At 39.9% G+C, this 18,974-nt stretch overlaps 2 protein-coding genes across 3 annotated transcripts in view; both read right to left on the reverse strand.

Annotated features, from left to right (window-relative positions):
• TEK (TEK receptor tyrosine kinase) overlaps positions 1-1,228 on the reverse strand; it is a 77,019-nt gene extending 75,791 nt beyond the window's left edge. The window contains exon 1 of the mRNA XM_075210025.1: positions 1,016-1,228. Within this exon, the coding sequence (XP_075066126.1) occupies positions 1,016-1,067 (52 nt within the window). The 5' untranslated portion in view covers positions 1,068-1,228. The remainder of the gene's footprint in view (positions 1-1,015) is intronic.
• Positions 1,229-5,515: 4,287 nt separating this feature from the next.
• IFT74 (intraflagellar transport 74) overlaps positions 5,516-18,974 on the reverse strand; it is a 74,706-nt gene continuing 61,247 nt past the window's right edge. For both annotated transcript variants that reach the window (XM_075210038.1, XM_075210046.1), the window contains exons 17-20: positions 12,235-12,398; positions 10,394-10,519; positions 9,544-9,604; positions 5,516-5,856 (exon numbers count right to left, since the gene is read on the reverse strand). In XM_075210038.1, coding sequence (XP_075066139.1) covers positions 5,741-5,856; positions 9,544-9,604; positions 10,394-10,519; positions 12,235-12,398 — 467 coding nt within the window. In that variant the 3' untranslated portion in view covers positions 5,516-5,740. The remainder of the gene's footprint in view (positions 5,857-9,543; positions 9,605-10,393; positions 10,520-12,234; positions 12,399-18,974) is intronic.

Below are 18,974 nucleotides of genomic sequence, written 5' to 3' on the forward strand. Positions count from 1 at the left end.
TCTAGCCATAATCTCACCAGAAAATTTGGGACAAAACCTAAAATTTTGTTGTCCATCACCAGTTACCCGCTAGCCTGCCCTTCTTGAGCAACTTTGCAAGGAAGGATGGGCAAATATTGCCTCATTTCCATGTTCGTAAAATAGTAGCCACTTATCTAATAAGACTACTAGCTGTAAATGACAGAGGTGGTTCAACTAAGTATTGACTAAGGTGAATAAATACTTTTCAAATTATATTTCAAATAAGTTTATTTTCATTGCTTTATAGTTTACGATTATCTTTCGTTTTCGGGGAGACTGTAGATTTATGTGTGACTCACACTCAAAAAAAATCCCGTTCTAAACAATAGGGATGTTGGCTGATGACTTTTTCAAGGCATTGTATAGAAGTAATCATGTCATAGACAAAGTATACTGAAAACTCACTTGCTTTTCCAGTACCATATTAATGCTAAAAACAGGTGAAAATCTATCCAATAAATTCATTCTTTTAAAACTTTATAACAACCTCTTGTAGCTAAATCCACAATCTACAAAAATGTTAGTAATGACACAAAACTACAATATAGTTTGCAAAAGTTTATCAAGACATAAAAAGAACCACAAATTAAAAGCAATAAATAAAGTGTTATTTTACAGAATCACTCCAACAATTAAACAATATGAGATATATGTGTTATGCTTGTGAGATAAGGATGTGTATGTACTGTACTTAAATGGATGTACAGTCTCCTAAATCATTATCAGTCATACCAGGAGTGATATATGTACTGTAAAATAAATCTTTAGAACCCTGCAATAACTTTGATAACTAACAAATTATATACTTGTCATATACAATAAACAGTGACCAAGGAAGAACTAAGTTCTACATTTGTTGGTGATAGTATTTAAGTTTATTACTAATTTCTGTTAAGGTTAAAAAAAAACAATTATTACAGTAAAACAATACAATCACAATATATTCTATGTTGTTTCCCTGCCATTTATAAGGAATGGACCTGGATATTCTTACCTGAAATCAGAAGTTTGGAAACGTAGAGAACGAAAAATGCTAAAAAATCCATGCTTTCCAAAATATATCCATCCAATTTCCACAACAGTTCATAGAGTTAGTACAGGTCACATACTATTTGTCCCTCAGTGATTTGCTCGGCACTGCTTTAGCATACAGTAGTTTTTTCCCTGCTTTCCCATGGACACTGGTCTACTACTGTCTCGCTGCTGTCTAAGCACTGGGAGTTTAAGTTCCCTTTTCCTGTTTCCTTTTTAGATTAGGATGTGAAAGGCAGGATCTTTAAGGTATTTTGCACTAGCAATTCCGACCGAACATGGAAAACATAGCTAAAACGTTATATAGAATACGAGTTAACACTGTTTATATATAGCTATTAATGGATCTTTGTTAACAGCAGACTGGTGTTTATAAAGTAACAATTGCATCTCTAGTATCTATAATTGCAGTGGGTATAACATAGAGGTGTGGGGTGACAGTTTAATTGTCCTTAGGTAGAAATGGTAACAAGGGGTTTGTTGTGTAATATCTTCAAAGAGATGTAGAAATTTACAACCCATGACAGCCTGGTGAAGGCTCGCAACATTTGCACCTGGAGGTAAACACAAGGACACGCAATTATGGGAAAGAATACAGAGATAGCAACCCTCCATACAAAACATAGCAGTGAACCTACATATTATACCAGAAGTGATACCTAAAATGTATACTAGAATAGTGGCCTTATATAATATATACTAGTGCAGTGACCTCAGAGCCCATTTATGTAACAAGTTTACAATACACCCTCTTTCTCCGATAGCTAGTGTACAATACAGTTCCTCTTCTGTGATGGCTAGTATACAGTACAGACACCTTTGTCCCATTGCTAGTAAACAATACAAACCAATTGACATGTGGCTATTGGTGTACATTACAAAGCCCATTGCCTGGTGATTAGAGTACAATGCAAAAATTTTACAACAGAGTTTATTCCCTTGTGGGCACTGTACAACAGAACTCATTCCATGGTTGCTAGTGTACAACGTAGCACTTTGCATGGTGGCCTGCGTACAACACAGTAGATAACATATCATGGTGGTTCGTGTGTAATAGAGACCATTCGCTGGTGACTAGTGTACAAGTGTACGAACGATCCCCTAGTAGCCAGTGTACGAGAGAGCCAATTGCTTGTGGCACAATGACCAGCAAGAGTACATTTCTTGATGTGAGCAATGGGAGAGCCAATTCCCTGGCAAGAGCACCCAGGAAGCAAAAACACTCCATTATTGTCTAGAAGCAGCTCTGATTCCTCTATGCCACTAAACTTCATCAGCCAATCAGAGCTCAGTGAAAGAAAGGAAATTCAAGGCTATCAGTTAATTATATAACCGGCTCCTAGCTTTTACTTTCCTGAGCAGAACTCTATTACTGGAGTTCAATGTAGGAGTAAAAAAAGCTGGCATAAGCCATAAGGCTGACAGCAGCTCTATGATCACGCCCTTTGCTGGTAGAGCTCTCCTGGCCCAAGCAAGCTCAACGCACCCATATACATAGGGAAGTCAGATGTGCCCAATATAGCTGCCTCCCCTACTACCATGTGGCCTTGGGTGTAGAATACATTATTATTTAAGATACATTTTTGATTTCTGTGCAATGTAACAAATTGGCGAGGGATATTTAATATTGAGCAACAATTTGTAGTGTTTGTCTTTAGTCACCAATTTGGGTAGCAGGCACATTTTCAATAAATATATATATTATATTTAACCTAATGGGCTAGTACACCTAAGTCAATGACTGTGACAATAGAGGAAATTATTGTGCCCTACAATTATATTTAGAGGACCACTAAGAGTCCTAAAAACGACATATCTTATTGGTGGAATTTATTTAAGTTAAAAAAAAATCTACTAAATGTGCATGCCAGATCTATCTATAAGTACTTAACAGGCCACTCACTAAAAGTGTACTGTACATATTTTACCTGTATACAGTGGAGGCAGACATTTTTTAATTTTATAAAGTATCCTGTCATTTCAATAAAAATGAGTAACATCAGTGAGAAATTTAGGAGCTTTTACAATGTGTTGGTGACAGATGCACTTTAAATATTTTCAAAATGTATTCTATCAGGGTCTAGCATATTCATTAAAGGCAAAGCACGATTAATGTAAAAGGGAGACTTAATTAAACAAGAAAATATGAGAAGGGACAGCTGCATGAACATCACATTTTATTTGCTTATAATAATTAGGAGATCCTTTAACAATTAAACATATATGAAAGCACTAAAGGCAGTGGATTTTGAAACTTCCAGCACACATACTGTAATTACACGCTCCAATCCGAGTGTCACATTTACACAGAAAATGTCAAATAAGGCAAACTGCCAAACAGATTTCATTCACCCTAATTGTCAAGCTCAGTAGAAATGACTTTGCATTTGGCAAACATTTCAAAGATATGGCAGACACATATTTAATGTAACACCCACCCCAGCATGCCATTATCTGTCCCTCCCTTTGCATTAGGTGTCCTGTTCCTGAAATGTTCTGCTTCCACTTCCTCCAGTGAGGGACCATCCCTGCCTTGTTCACTCCTTTTCCTGCATTCCGCCCTGTTAGTGATCAAACCCCTTACATACCTCACAACATCCACACCTAGCAGGCTTCTTGCCAAATGAACTCTTCCTTGCCCTTCTTGCTGATAAAACACTGGCTTCCTTTTACAGTAGTGCTATACTTCACACAATGGGGAAAGCTAGGAAAAATCACTGTACATAAATACATAATACATGAATAGAGACAATTTCACCAAAACGATGCTAAACTGTTTGTTTGTTACAAAATATAGAAATATAAGTGAATGCAGAACTGGTGTTCTCCTGTGCTGCAGCGACCCTTGTGTATTTCCGTACACTGACTATACTGCACATGACATTAATACACGTGCACACATGATAATGTAAAGTTAACTGAATTGTAAATATATTTTTAGATCTCAATTTTAAGTTAACTACTGAAGGAGTGAGTGTTAGGGTGGGAGATAGCATCTGTCCGAGGTTTCGTTTGGTTTCTGTAAAACCACTAAAAAACTTGGTGGTAAATTTACTAACCTGTCAATTTTCTGGTGGTTTTGAAAACACTGCGATTTTGCCCTCCATTACTGAAAGGTCAAATCACTGGTTATGCGAGGTGATTTGAAAACCCCTAAATTGCATGTTGTTTAGGGAAAATAGCCATTATCAATGTCAAAATAAAAAAATAAAAAAACTCCCTCCCTGTCTTTAACTTATGATAGCATTGGGGCTGGATTTCTGGGAGAGAGTGCACAAACAAACATTCAGGTCCCAGCACCTAATGATGTCCCAGGCCTAATGATGCTAAGTAGCACTAGGCAGCTCCTGGTATTCCTGGATTGTGGGTACCAGGGAAGTAACATAAATATTGTGCCCCCTTGAATTTAGTAAGAACTAAGTGTGCCCCCTTGTATGTATTAATACATATATATTAATCAATATAAGAAGGTACTACCTACCTATCTTCTTCTTCTCTTGATCCAATGAAATCTGTAGGGAGAAAAAAAATCTCACAGAGATTTAGCAGATTGTGCCTGAGGAGCTCCCGTCGCAAATAAGTTATTGTCTGGTAAGTCCGCCTACTTAGTAGCCAGGGCAGCCAATCAGGCGCAGTCTTTCATCAAATGGACCAGGCCCAATTCACAGTAACGGCCTGTTACAGACAAGGGGTTTTGTTTTTTTATAAAAACATTTTAATGATTTATATATTTAATTTTTTGTATCACTTTGTATTTTGACAAATTTGAATGTGGTGCTTTCTAAAACAGCGCTTTTCAGACAGTTTTGACATTAGTAAATCATGCAGATTGAAAAAATCAGAAAAAGAGTTGGTTTATTTAAATCGCACTTTAGTAAATTTTACCTCCAAGTACTATCTCTCGGATTCAGCCCTAAGGCTGCCCACACAAGTTGCACATTTGGTTAGACCAGATTGTGTATTGTAATTGATGAAAAAGTGAAACATACGGACCGGATTAATTTAGTAATCAGGTACAATGGAAAAACAGGTAGAACACGTGTGTGGGGTTCAATTTATCTGGAAGTTCATTACCTTCATTGATCTGGATCGCAGTATGTAGATTGCATAACAAAAGTGCCTACTACATGTATTTGACATTATTATTATAGGGTAGTTAGATACATGCATAGCATTGAGATACTGAGAACTGTATCCTTTGAGTGTTAAACAGATTAGAAATGAGGTCTTCAACCAATTCCTCATGAGAAATATATATATATTTTTTTTTTGTAGTATAATACAGTAGGAACAAAAAAAATTAACTGGTATAAAAACTGATTACCTAATGATTTAAACATAATTTAGTAGAGTGTACAACATAGACAAATTGCTAACTGAGAATAAAATTGGAAACATATAATAAATAATGTGCTAAAAAGAATTGTTTTTGCATGCAAAAACAAAGCAAAAAACCCTCCAATCTTAATAAACAAACTTAATTTTATTTTTCAGCATACACTACAAGCAAATTTAGTACTCAATATAAAAGTATTTGTGTTTTTGTGTAAACTTTCATAAATAAAGTAAATTTAATTTCTAAGCTTTAAATATTACACTTATAATGTAATGCTACAAGTAACAAGATAGTGATTCCAATTCCAATGTGCTGAATTTGCTGGCTTGCAGGAAGGAAGAGCTTGAAGGTTCAGTTCCTGGAGTTCTGTAGTGCCTCTGTAAGAGTTTTATTATACTCTGCTATCTGCTTAGTTACATTCTTCATCACTTGCTTGTAGTCACTCTCTTGGCTCTTTGTATCTATAACTGCACAGAGAAGTCAAGGCAATATCTACACAAATTGCAATGGTCACATTAAAAGGAGGGCGTACAATATTACTTATATTCCACAAGTACTGCACAAGTGTTTTGAGGACTGAGCTTCATATGTGTTACAAGCACATGGATGCATAGATCATATTAAAAAGACAAATTGCACTGTAAACTGTATGCCTGCTCACCAGGAATGTGGAAGCCCCTACTTGGACCACCTAAGTTTTTTAATTAAGCATCATAAACATGGACCTACAGCTTGGCAGGAATGTTACGATCTAACCATATGCTTTTTTTTCCAGATAACTATATTTACCATTTTGCATTAATTTGTTACACTGAGCACATTGTGCATCACTCGGTATACATGATGAGACCCCCCCCCCCCACACACACACACACAAACACACTGCCATGGAGCACCACACAGGTTAATCAACCAAGAGTCAGCCAGAGCAGTTGACGCTTGGCTCTTTGGAGTTCAACCACTGGAAGATTCCATTCCATAAGATTCAACCACTGGAAGATTCCATACATACCATCACACCAATTGTGAAATGCAATTATCAATCCCAAATAGTGAGTTAATAGACTGTGGCTGTATTTGTTGTAAATAAAGTACATCTGTCATTCTAACATAAAACCAAACCAAATTGGTGTCTATAAAACATTAAAAATAATACTAATCTGGGCAACCATATGAAAGAAAAATGCACTACACTGCCATTTTTAAACAGTCTAAAGAAAAAAATATATCTAGAGAGTAGGGGGCATATTTACTAAACTGCATGTTTGAAAAAGTGGAGGGCGGGGTATGGAATAATGATGGTGATTATTCAGACAAGACTTACCCCAAAGTCTTCACACCGAACGTCTCCTTCCCGACCAGGCTCCAGGACGACTGATGTGACAACCGACTGCAAGGCATCACGATGAACGAAGAAGCCGGCTGTTAACAGTGCTGTTAAGGGGTAATGTAAGTATGCGGGCATGGGCAATGTACTTTGCAAAGCGTTGTACATTGTCCATGCCCAAATACTTACATTACCCCCTTACCAGCACCGATACCAGCGTCGCGGTCGCCAGTGACATCCTCAAGTCTCGCTGGCTTCTTCATTCATCGCGATGCCTTGCAGTCGGTTGTCACATCAGTCGTCCTGGAGCCTGGTTGGGAAGGAACCATTCGGTGTGAAGACATCGGGGTAGTCAGCATCGATATGCTGACTACCACCGAAAGTGGAGATGTTGTCTATAGCAACCAATCAGATTATAGCTTGCATTTTGTAGAATGTACTAAATAAATGATAACTGGAAACTGATTGATTGCTATAGGCAACATCTTCCCTTTTTCAGACCCGAAATTTAGTAAATGTACCCTTAGACATTACTAATAAGCATCACAATTGTCTTTCAGTTGCTCTTTTTTGTGTTAAACATTTTAGGGCAGCACTGTGGCTTAGTGGTTAGCACTTCTGCCTCACAGCACTGGGGTCATGAGTTCGATTCCCGACCATGGCCTTATCTGTGTGGAGGTTGTATGTTCTCCTCGTGTTTGCGTGGGTTTCCTCCCACACTCCAAAAACAAACTGGTAGGTTAATTGTCTGCTATTAAATTGCCCTTAGTCTCTCTCGGTCTGTGTGTGTGTATGTTAGGGGATTTAGATTGTAAGCTCCAATGGGGCAGGGACTGATGTGAATGAGTTCTCTGTACAGAGCTGCGGAAATAGATGATGATAAATTGATGATGATGATGATGACAGATCACATGACCTCTATCCAATTGTCCCTACTGCAATCAGCTACACATTCAATTGTTAGACAACAACACCACGCAGCAATTGTGCATTATCCCACCTGTTCCACCTTACCGTTTATATGAAAAGGAATTGCCTGTGTTACACAACGAATGGGAAACATGATTGAAGAGCAGAAAGGTTTTGTTTGACTACTCTCAGATGCATGCCATCACAATGCCTGTAATCACCAACAGCCGTGAACTGGCACTCCGCCTTTGGTTATCAACTGCACCATCACAAGCAACAATTCCCTCACCTTATGTATCAAGTGTTTCCCCTGTAAATTGTAAGCTTGTTTGTGATCTTTACCTTCTGTTTCATGTCAATATATGTTATCTATTTGTATCACAATCCCCTTAATATACAGAGCTCAATACTATGTTGACATGTTATAAATAATAATAATAATAATAATAATGTGTTCTCCAATGCAATTATCCACATGCAGTTTTATCAAGCAAAATAAATTGCTTATGTAGTTCTAACCTTATTAAGCTCTTTCACATTTTTACACCCAAAAATAATCTTACAAATCTTTTCTGCCCAACACCCTTCCCACAGATCATGGCTTTATGGACCTCCTTCTATTTCCCACCCTACATGTCTGTGATGTTTTTCTTTAAGTCACTCCTTGTGATTCCACCCTGCTGCAGACATACAAACATTTACAGCCCACATAAATATTCTTTCCTCTATTTATTCTACATGTGTATTTATTGACAATAGCAGCAGGTCTGGACCATTGGTTCCCCTCAGTACTGTGTTCACGTCATTCACGCAGGCTGCAACAGCTGGTACATGCATGATATGAGAGAATCATACAATTGATATGAAGGAACAGTGCGCTGTCATATCACCAGTCATTGCACCCATTATGCTTCTCCGCTGCCCCTCCACCAACTTTCAACCACTGTCAATCTCCAGTTTCCTCCCACATTTCAAAAACATACTAGTAGGTTAATTGGCTACTATCAAATTGACCCTAGTCTCTCTGTCTGTGTGTGTGTGTGTGTGTGTTAGGGAATTTAGACTGTAAGTTCCAATGGGAAAGGGACTGATGTGAGTGAGTTCTTTTTACAGCGCTATGGAAGTAGTAGCGCTATATAAATACCTGATGATGATGATGATAAAAAACGATGCAGAATTTAGCCATCATGATTGCAGCAAACAGATCACGAGGGTACTCACTTGCAATAACGTAAACTTAAGAGACCAGGATTATGCTGGGTCCCCTTTACCTTGGCGTTATGTAGCACTACATGACAACTATAGATATAGATATAGCCCTGCTTGTGTTAGCTACAGTTTAAAGACACAATGCTGAATTTGCATACATTCCTACAAGCATTACAGTGACTGGATGCCAAAAAGAGAATGAGGAGACATCATAAAAATTAAATAAGTATAAATATTGTAATAAACACTCTAATTATATATTAAAATTTCTGACCAAAAATAGTAGAAGGACATAGGTGTAGTATATGACTTACTCTGAATTAGGAAATTATACTTTGTGGAGGCAGGCTAGCTTTTTACTATTTAATATAGAACAGTGGTTTGCATTACTGCCTCACAGCACTGGGGTCCTCAGTTTAATTCCAGCCAGTGCCCTATCTGTATAGAGTTTGTATGTTCTCCCTGTGTTTGCATGAGTTTCCTCCAGGTGCTCTGATTTCCTCTCACACCCCAAAATCATACTAGTAGGTTAATTATCTTTTGACCAAATGGACCCTAATCTGTGTGTCTGTGATAGGGAATATAGATTGTATGCTCCTATGGGGCAGGGGCTGATGTGAATGACTGTATAAATAACCAATGGAAAAAATAGCTCATCTATGACTATCATAGCTCATTCTTTGTTGCTTCTGTTCATAGCAAAGGATACAATCTTTCATTACAAAATTATTCTGCTCATGCTGTTGCCACTTTCTTTCCAAATTTGTGAGCTGTGAAAATAAAACAAAAAACAAAATAAGTTGAAAAAGTTTTTATGAAATACCAAAATTTGCCAATGAATATCAGTTGCTAGGCTAGCTATGATAAGGATACAATTGCCAAAACATTATTACTTGTATATTATTGACAATTTAATAAAAATGTGGATAGCTAGCAATAAGCTGGGTACACACTACAGGAAATATCTCCCTATGCAATATCTTTAACGATTTTATCAACGTCGGACAGTACAGATCAGCATGCCGATTCATGTGTACACATTTACATGATTTATCTACAGATCTGTGCTCTTCGTCTGTCATAACCATCTGTTGAAAAGATTGTGACTCTGTATATTATGCAGATCTGCCTGTATGTATGCATTGACTACTGCTGGTGCATACACACTGCAGAATTTGCCCGACATCGTTTCAACTGTTATTCATCGTGTGATTGGTATGATAATCAAGTGAATAACCTGTAGTGTGTACCCAGATTTATTTTTATGTGTCCAGAAATCAAAGTATAAGCAGCACCTACAACAACAAGAGCTGCAGGATTATAATATAGGGTTACATCTCCACTCAAGCTAAAAATCCTTGGTGTGACACCTACTCTTGCAGTTTCCTGGGTGGTCTGATAATTATTTTTACCAACTTGTTTTTTAATGTCTGCAAAAATATGACATATTTTACGGTCAGTAAATTTACTGAGTTGGCAGCCCAGCTATGGAATTCATATTCAAAATCTGCAATCTCCATTTTGCTTCAGTGACTTCCTACACTTTTACATCAGGTTACCTGAGTGTGGGTCTCATTGTCCTTCAGCTGGGACTTCAATTTTTCATTCTCGCCATTCAGCTGCGTTACTGTTTTCTTAAAGGTGTCTGTGCGTTTGGTTAAGATTATCTTATCTTCTTGGAGTTTCTGATGATAAAAATAGGAGTAGTATCAAAGACACACTAACTTATGATTTGTTATTTTTCTTTTGTACTACTTTAATGGAAAGAAGGTATTAATATGTACGCTTTCCCAGGTTTTATAAAAGAAATGCTAATAAAGAGCTTAAAATGCCATTGATTTTGTCTTTATTCCATAATCAACCTATTACCTCCCAAAGTTCCATTGACAATCTCAATTATACTTAATAGTCCTCTCACAATAAAATAGCTTGGGGTGAGGCCTGATGACATGTGACATGGTCTACGATAATTGTTGGTATGGTGTTGCTGATGGAGACAGCTAGTATAGCGTTCTCCAATCAAAACACATTACTGATTCATTGTTAATGGGTTGGTTCCTATGGAGGTGCAGCTGGATATTTCACTTCTAAGTCTGGCTTAAGGCAGGCTTATCTTCTCATAACTTGCCACGATCCCAGACTGGGAAAACTATTAATTTAACCAAGGGTATAGTCAGGTCTTAACATAAAATTAAAGAGAATAGACAAGGTAGAAACAGATACAAGCCTCTACATTTGCCATTATGGAGAACTATTACAAAACTATGCCTAGCATATTCATTCTCCTGTACTAGCCGAGGTTCAGGAAATGAGAAAAAAAAAATGTTGGAGGGCCTTTAACTCAAAAAAAAGAAGAAAAAACCATGCCCCCAAGCTATTGTGTTGTCAGAGGATAACACCACAGCAAGACTGACAATACAACTCCGGGAGAAGGTAAAGGAATTATGGCAACTGCACTAAATGGTGAAATTAGCAAGCAGACTTACTTGCATAATCATAAAATAATATATGAATAATGTTTGTATACACTCATCTCACTATAATTATGTTAGACAAATACAAAGGGAAAACAAAATATATAGGGCAACATACCCTTTTATATCCAGCTGGCATTGCCTAGAATTAACTGTATATCATGTAATGTCAGAGTTAAAGGAAGACATGGCTACAGGTCCTCTTATGTCATTTAATTGCTTTACTGCATAGTGCCTTGTGCACCATGAACAGGTAGTGGACAAAATCATTGCCACCTATGTTAAATTCCTTGTCAAACAGTTTCTGATAAAACTGGCTGCATGAGTCACAAGTTGCAGTCAACTGATCTGCAGCTCGCCAGTTTTCCCTTGCATTAATTCACAGCTATCATGATAGTGGAGTATGCATTCCTACAATGTGTTCCCCTCTGCTGGTGATGTTTTTTCTCCATTTTCCATACTGACATCACCGTTGACAATGTTGCTTGTGAAACATTAGCAAGTTGGGCTGTCTTGGTCAATGAAGCACCTGCTAAATGTACTCCAACAATCACCAATCTATCAAAATCACAAGATGTTATATGCTTAATTAATGCATTAGCCTTACCGGGGTGGAAGCAGCTACTTTCAATATGCTCAATGCCCCTTATGTACACAGGATTTCCATTGTTTGTCCACTACATGTAGGCATCAAAAATAACAACAGGGTATCCCTGTACAGAGAGCACATTAAATTCAGAGGTCTCTTTATGTGCTATGCTGTCTTTCGGGCTGGCTTCTTCCTTACCCCTGGCCCAGGTTTGATTAGCTGGATGGTTCATACTATTACAGGTATTAATGAAACGTCATAAATACAACTGAGATTATTTATATTCCCACCTACTCCAGCAATATCAGGAGCAAAGCAAACAGTATCTACCAATTACCTTTTTCTTTTCTCCTGCAGAGGCTTTGAGGGCATCCAAATTACTGTATGTCTTTAATCCTTCAGACATTTGCTGGATTTTTTCCTTTAGGGATGTCAGCTCACTGTTTATCTTGGATTCCAGCTGCTCCACTTTCTGAAGATCTTGTTGTAAACGCTGGCTCTCTGAGAGACGTATAAACTTTTTCAGAATACACATAGACTATTCATTAAATTACACTTACACATTTATGTAACTTTACATATTTATGTAACCTAGACAACCTGCAAAGGCATAATGAAAACAAACCTTGAAATAACAACTACTCTGGTAAACATTTAAAAATCAAATATTAGACAGTTTTTCCAATGACCTCCTCTCTGCTTAAGCCAGGGGTCACTTCTCCCTTCTCATCCTCCTTGACCTCTCTGCAGCCTTTGACACCGTTGACCACCCCCTCCTCCTTCACACCCTCCAGTCTTTCGGACTCTCCGGCCCAGTCCTGTCCTGGTTCACCTCTTACCTTACTCACCGATCCTTCTCTGTCACCACCTCTGGGTCTCTCTCCCCCCCCGTCCACCCTTCCAGTCGGGGTCCCTCAAGGCTCTGTTCTGGGACCCTTACTCTTCTCTCTATACACCTCCTCCCTGGATGAACTCATCAGCTCCTTCGGCTTCAGCTACCACCTTTACGATGACGACACTCAACTATACCTCTCCTCTCCTGATCTCTCTCCCTCCCTCCTCTCTAGGGTGTCCACGTGCCTCTCTGCCATCTCCTCCTGGATGTCCTCTCGATTCCTCAAACTTACCCTTGCCAAAACTGAGCTCATAGTTTTTCCTCCCTCTCATACCTCATCCCCTTCTGACCTATCCATCACTGTCGACAACACCTCTATCTCCCCTGTCCCCCAACTTTGCTGCCTTGGTGTCATCCTTGACTCCTCTCTCTCCTTTGGCCCCCACATCCTCTCTCTTGCTAAATCCTGCTGCTTCCAGCTGCGTAACATCGCTCGCATCCGGCCCTTCCTCTCCCAAGATGCCACCAAATGCCTTATCCACTCTCTGATCATCTCCCGCCTGGACTACTGCAACCTCCTCCTCACTGGCCTCCCCCACTCTCATCTCGATCCCCTTTGATCTGCTCTTAACGCTGCCGCTAGGCTTATTTTCCTTTCTCGCCGCTTCTCTTCTGTCTCCCCCCTCTACCTAGCCCTTCACTGGCTCCCATTCCCCTTCAGAATCCTCTTTAAGCTCCTCACACTCACCTACAAGGCCCTCGCCAACTCCACTGCGCCCTACATCTCCACCCTCCTCTGTATTCATGCTCCATCCCGCCCTCTCCGTTCTGCCTCTGACCGTCGCCTCACTTCCCCCCTTATAACCTCCTCCCACGCGCGTATCCAAGACTTCACCCGCGCTGCCCCCCTCCACTGGAACAAGCTCCCTCCCTCCATCAGAACTTCCCCTAATCTGTCCAGTTTCAAACGGGCCCTAAAAACCCACCTTTTTCTTAAAGCCTTTCTATCTCCCACTTAACTTCCTACCTTATCTTCTGCCTCCGTTCCCCTACTCTCCCTCTCTCCCCTGTGTCTCTTTGTCTGTCCACCCATCCCCTTAGATTGTACGCTCCTCTGAGCAGGGCTATCTCTCCTCCTGTTTCCACCACTTCTAACTCTGCTCTCCAGCTACTTAGCCCTCCTCCTCGAGGGTCCTCCACCCCACGTCCACTCTCGCTCCCTCCTGGGGGTCTCCCTGTCTTCCGCGCCCTCCTTCTTGGGCCCCGTCATTTGCGGATCATCCCTCCCCCTTCCCTGCCCTCTCTAGCTGTGCATTGAGCTTACTGAGTTGCTGTGCTTACTGTTTACTGAACTGTGCTGTGCTGTCTCCCATTGTATTGTAATTTGTTTGTCTCTGTACAGCGCTGCGGACGTCTTGTGGCGCCTTATAAATAAAAATTAATAATAATAATTATAATTATTTTTTTAAATGGAAAAAATATTACATAGATTAAAAACTCTATATTTATATTTTAAATGACATTAACATGAAAAAGTGTTTGCTTTTTTTTAACATAAATCCTTCAAGATGTTATGAATGATTTACAGATTGCTAAGCATCATGTTACTCATGACAACCACAGTCACATGACGAATGACGTAAAGATTTATATGCTGCTTTTGTCAGCACATTGGTTCACAGTAATCCCCCACTCAGCATCTTCCTTTGTCGTCATGTACATGGAGGGAGGGCTCTGACAGAAATCAGGTGTCCCTGACCTAGGGAACAAGCTTGAGCGCTAAAATGCAAGTGAACTCCAGATGGCAGATATTGTGCAGCCAAAAAAGTCTCCCACATAGAGATATTTTGCAAAAGGAAGGAATTTTATGAGGACATCCTAAATAGATGGTCAGAAAAACAAACAAACACAAAACAATACAAAAAAAAAAAGTATGTGGATATGCAGCTTTAACTACTTCAAGACTGAGGGCATTTGTGACCAGACCACTTTTCACAATATTGCTATGTGTTGGTTAAACCAAGATTATTTTTTAACTGGTTTGTTCACCAAGTAAATTTAATTTTTGTTCGGGACAGATAGAGCTTCCTTTTCGTAGCATAGTTAATAAAATAAAAAAATAAAATAATTTGTATTCTAAATGCATTAAACAGGGAAAGACAGATAAAAGTACACTTTTCCATGATTTTTACTTTTACCAAGTAAGTGAAACCCTTACGCAACGCTGACCATTGAGGGGAACATGACACAACCAAATTGCAAACAAAAGCCATGTGCAGTGGCATGATGTTTTTCCTCTTACTAATTAATCTAATACTCAAGCTAACATTTAATCTAACTACTAAAACAAAAATCACCTAAATATTACCTATTAGGAATAGAACGGTTCAATGTGGGAACAGGGTTATTTTATTAAACCAAATTATATATTGTTTTGCTTCAAACAGTTACACCTCGTCTCATTCCAGCAGCTAAAGTCACTAGGCTAGAGAAAAAAGGTCACGCAAACAAAAGTTTGCTACTGTAAATAAACTGTTACTGTGATCGCTGTGATGCCGATTGGTTCCTGGTCATTGCTCTGGATCGGAGGCAATCAGAGACAGGAGCTCAAGTGGTTTTAAGAGGCCACTACTTTGTAAATGCTCAACATCCTTGCTGCCACCAAAATAATGCAGCGGGGATTAATATATTATTTAATTTTTATTTTTAATCAGGAAGCCTGCCTCAAGTTTCATCGCTGATCGGTATAACTTTTATCTAACAATGGCTGACATGTTAGATGCAGACTACACTGTATTTATCTCAGTGCTAATAGGTAGGGGGATGTTAGACAAATCTCTCTTGCATCAGCAAGAGCTCCCTTGTTCTGACTCAGACAGCTCTAGCAAGGACCCACAGACCAGAGGAAATGGAGGAAATCCCTAGTGTTGTCACCGAGATTCCCATTACAATGTAATAGTACTATGGAGCTATATTATTGTACAAACCACATCCAGTTTTGAACACTGTAAAATGTTGTATGTCAAATATGTAATTGATAGCCACGATTTGGAGATGGGAGGCTAGGCTGAATAATATGTTACCAGCAGAGGTGATGCTTTTAAACTTATTTTTGCATTAAGAGGTTAAAGGTCCATTAAACCCAAAATAGATGTTTCCTTCTAGGAAAAAAACACTAATAACATTTAATATTACATATGGAAAAGTTATCATACCTTGGTAGAGTTTGAGATGGTTGACATTTTATTTACTGTGTAGTTCAGTTACTGTTTCATATAAATCAGCCTTTAACCTAAGGGATATAAAAGGCATGTGACCATACACCTGCATCACCTTGACAAAGATTTTTTTAAGTTGAAAAGCGTTGGTGTGTAGTAGGGGAGCCCATGCAGTATCGCTCGAGGAGAAGCCCATTAAGCCGGCCCTAAACTACGATAAAGCTAAACTAAGAAAATGTAATAGTACTGCATGTGTGTATTGCAGTGAACACACAAATCTGTGAATTAGCAGCTCCACCATTTTGTGAGTGACAGCAATCTCACTCCATGATAGTTCTGAATCTGCAGCTAACCACAGGATGTGATATCATACCATGTCTGTATTGCGCAAGTAACACGTCCATTAAGGTTTTTGCCTTAATCGTCGTAATTTCATTGCTTTTTGGAGTTTGAGTGGAAGAGTTTCAATAGTTTTCTTACATTTTAGATGGTGTGTAAGGAACCTTAATCGGACATGTTAAACCGTAAGGTTTTTGTCTATGGAATTTCATGGCTTTTTGTAAAGTAAAAATATTGATAATAAATTTATAAGCCTAAAATTGTACGGCCTCTAAAAATAACTTGGCCAATCTAATTTCCACTATTTTTCTTAATCCCTAAAAAACAAGAGTTTTAATATTGCTCTATTATACTAACCTCTACCCCCTCTGTTGGATGACTGTCCCACCTATCCACTACAGTAATTTTTCCTAAGATTTCCTCTAAACCTAGCACCCTACATTTCCAGTGCATGGCTTTCTCACACACATACCCCAATGCCCACCAGCTTTGTGATCACATGCACCAAGTGCACCAGCTTTATTCTCATGTCACACCCTGCGCACCAGCTTTTCACTCATGTCACCCCCATTCACACTAGCTTTTCTCTTACTTGTCACTGCCTATGCACCAGATTTTATCTCATATCACCACTTCTGCACCAGCTTTTATTTCACATATCATACCTTGCACACCAGCTTTTCTTTCACGTCACCCCTGTGCACCAAATTTGCTGTGGGGAGGGAGGGGGGGATCGGGATTGCAAACACAGTGCTGGGGGGGGGAAGGGATCACAAATACACTGCTGTGGGAAGGGAGGGGGATCGGGGTCGCAAACACAGTGCTGGGGGGGAAGGGATCACAAATACACTGCTGTGGGGAGGGAGGGGGGATTGGGATCGCAAACACAGTGCTGGGGGGGGGGGAAGGGATCACAAATACACTGCTGTGGGGAGGGAGGGTGGATCAGATGACAGGCAGAGGAGTAGGGGATCGGATGACAGGCAGAGGAGAAGGTGATCGGATGACAGGCAGAGGAGAAGGTGATCGGATGACAGGCAGAGGAGTAGGGGATCGGATGACAGGCAGAGGAGAAGGGGATCGGTTGACAGGCAGAGGAGAAGGGGATGGGATGACAGGCAGAGGAGAAGGGGATGGGATGACAGGCAGAGGAGAAGGGGATGGGATGACAGGCAGAGGAGAAGGGGATGGGATGACAGGCAGAGGAGAAGGGGATGGGATGACAGGCAGAGGAGAAGGGGATGGGATGACAGGCAGAGGAGAAGGGGATGGGATGACAGGCAGAGGAGAAGGGGATGGGATGACAGGCAGAGGAGAAGGGGATGGGATGACAGGCAGAGGAGAAGGGGATCGGATGCATCCAATATGATTATATCATCCTGCTGCTAGATCCAATTTTGGAGTTCATCAGTTGCTGTCATCTACATATCTCTGTTAAATCAGAGGGTTGTAAATGTCCGATCTTATTACCCTGACAATTATGTTCTTCATAAGTCATCTAGTAATATCTGATGCGCTATTAATTCTAAATGTTAATTCAAAAGAGCATCAATGTCCAATGTTGTATTATGTTATATTAAGTATACATCACTTAACACGAGAGCATGAATAGTAATTGGTCAATCAATCCTCTGTTTTACACACACATCGGAGATAGTCACAGGAAGCAGAACATAAGCATCCTAGACCATATCTAATGTACCAAAACAGACCAGACAAAATAGAATGAGTTTATTTTATAGTATTAGAGTAATATCACTCCGGCATTCCAAATAGTTGATTTCCAATAAGAAAATCGCTAGCATGCTGACATGTTAAATTAGGAACTCCCATCGCCTGTCATACTGGAGTCCTGGGGGTAAATGTATCAAGGTGTGATTTTGCAAACTCCGCGATTTTCTCGGGAGAGTTGAAACTCGCAGATGTATGAAGCCGAGATTTCATGTAAAATCGCCAGAGTTGTGCTTCTGTCAAAATCACTATTTGCAAAATTGATAGAGATCAAACTCCCGACTATTTGCCACTGTAGCGATTCAAGTCTCAAATGTATGAAGCTGCGATTAAGCAAACTCAGGAGAGTTTGCTTTCAAAAACGCCAGATGCAACATGCTGCTTGCTAGCAGCGTGGGGGGTTGGAGGCACTATAGCAGGGGGACACGCGGCAGGGGTCCCCCTGCCATAATGACTAACCAATTCCAGGCTGTTCAGCGCTGGGCTGGATTCCCTAGGAAGTGGGGTCCGCCGAAAAAAATGAGCGCCCCCCCCCCTCCCTAGGGACACCAAGCCCAGTGCTGATAGCACTAGGGCTCTTCCTACATCCCTGGTCGGTGGGTGTAGGGTAATAACGTGGATAAAGTGATAAAAAACAAACTGACGCCATTTTGTTTTGTGGAACTACAAGTCCCAGCCAGCCAGGTTGCCATAAATAGTGTGGGCATGCTGCTACTTGTATAACTACAAGCACCAGCATACCCACGGCAGCTAGGGCATGTTGGCACTTGGAGAACCACTAGTGCCAACAAGCCCTGACACCCAGGGCTGGCTGGGACCTGTAGTTCCACAAAATAAAATATTAACAAAATCACAACACCCTCATTACACCCACTAGCATTTATTAAAAATAATAAACCCACAATAATGACAGTAAACACCCTCATTTACACCACATATTTTATTAAAAATAAT

This window comes from Mixophyes fleayi, chromosome 1 (genome assembly GCF_038048845.1).
Source record: "Mixophyes fleayi isolate aMixFle1 chromosome 1, aMixFle1.hap1, whole genome shotgun sequence".
Taxonomy (NCBI): Eukaryota; Metazoa; Chordata; class Amphibia; order Anura; family Limnodynastidae; genus Mixophyes; species Mixophyes fleayi.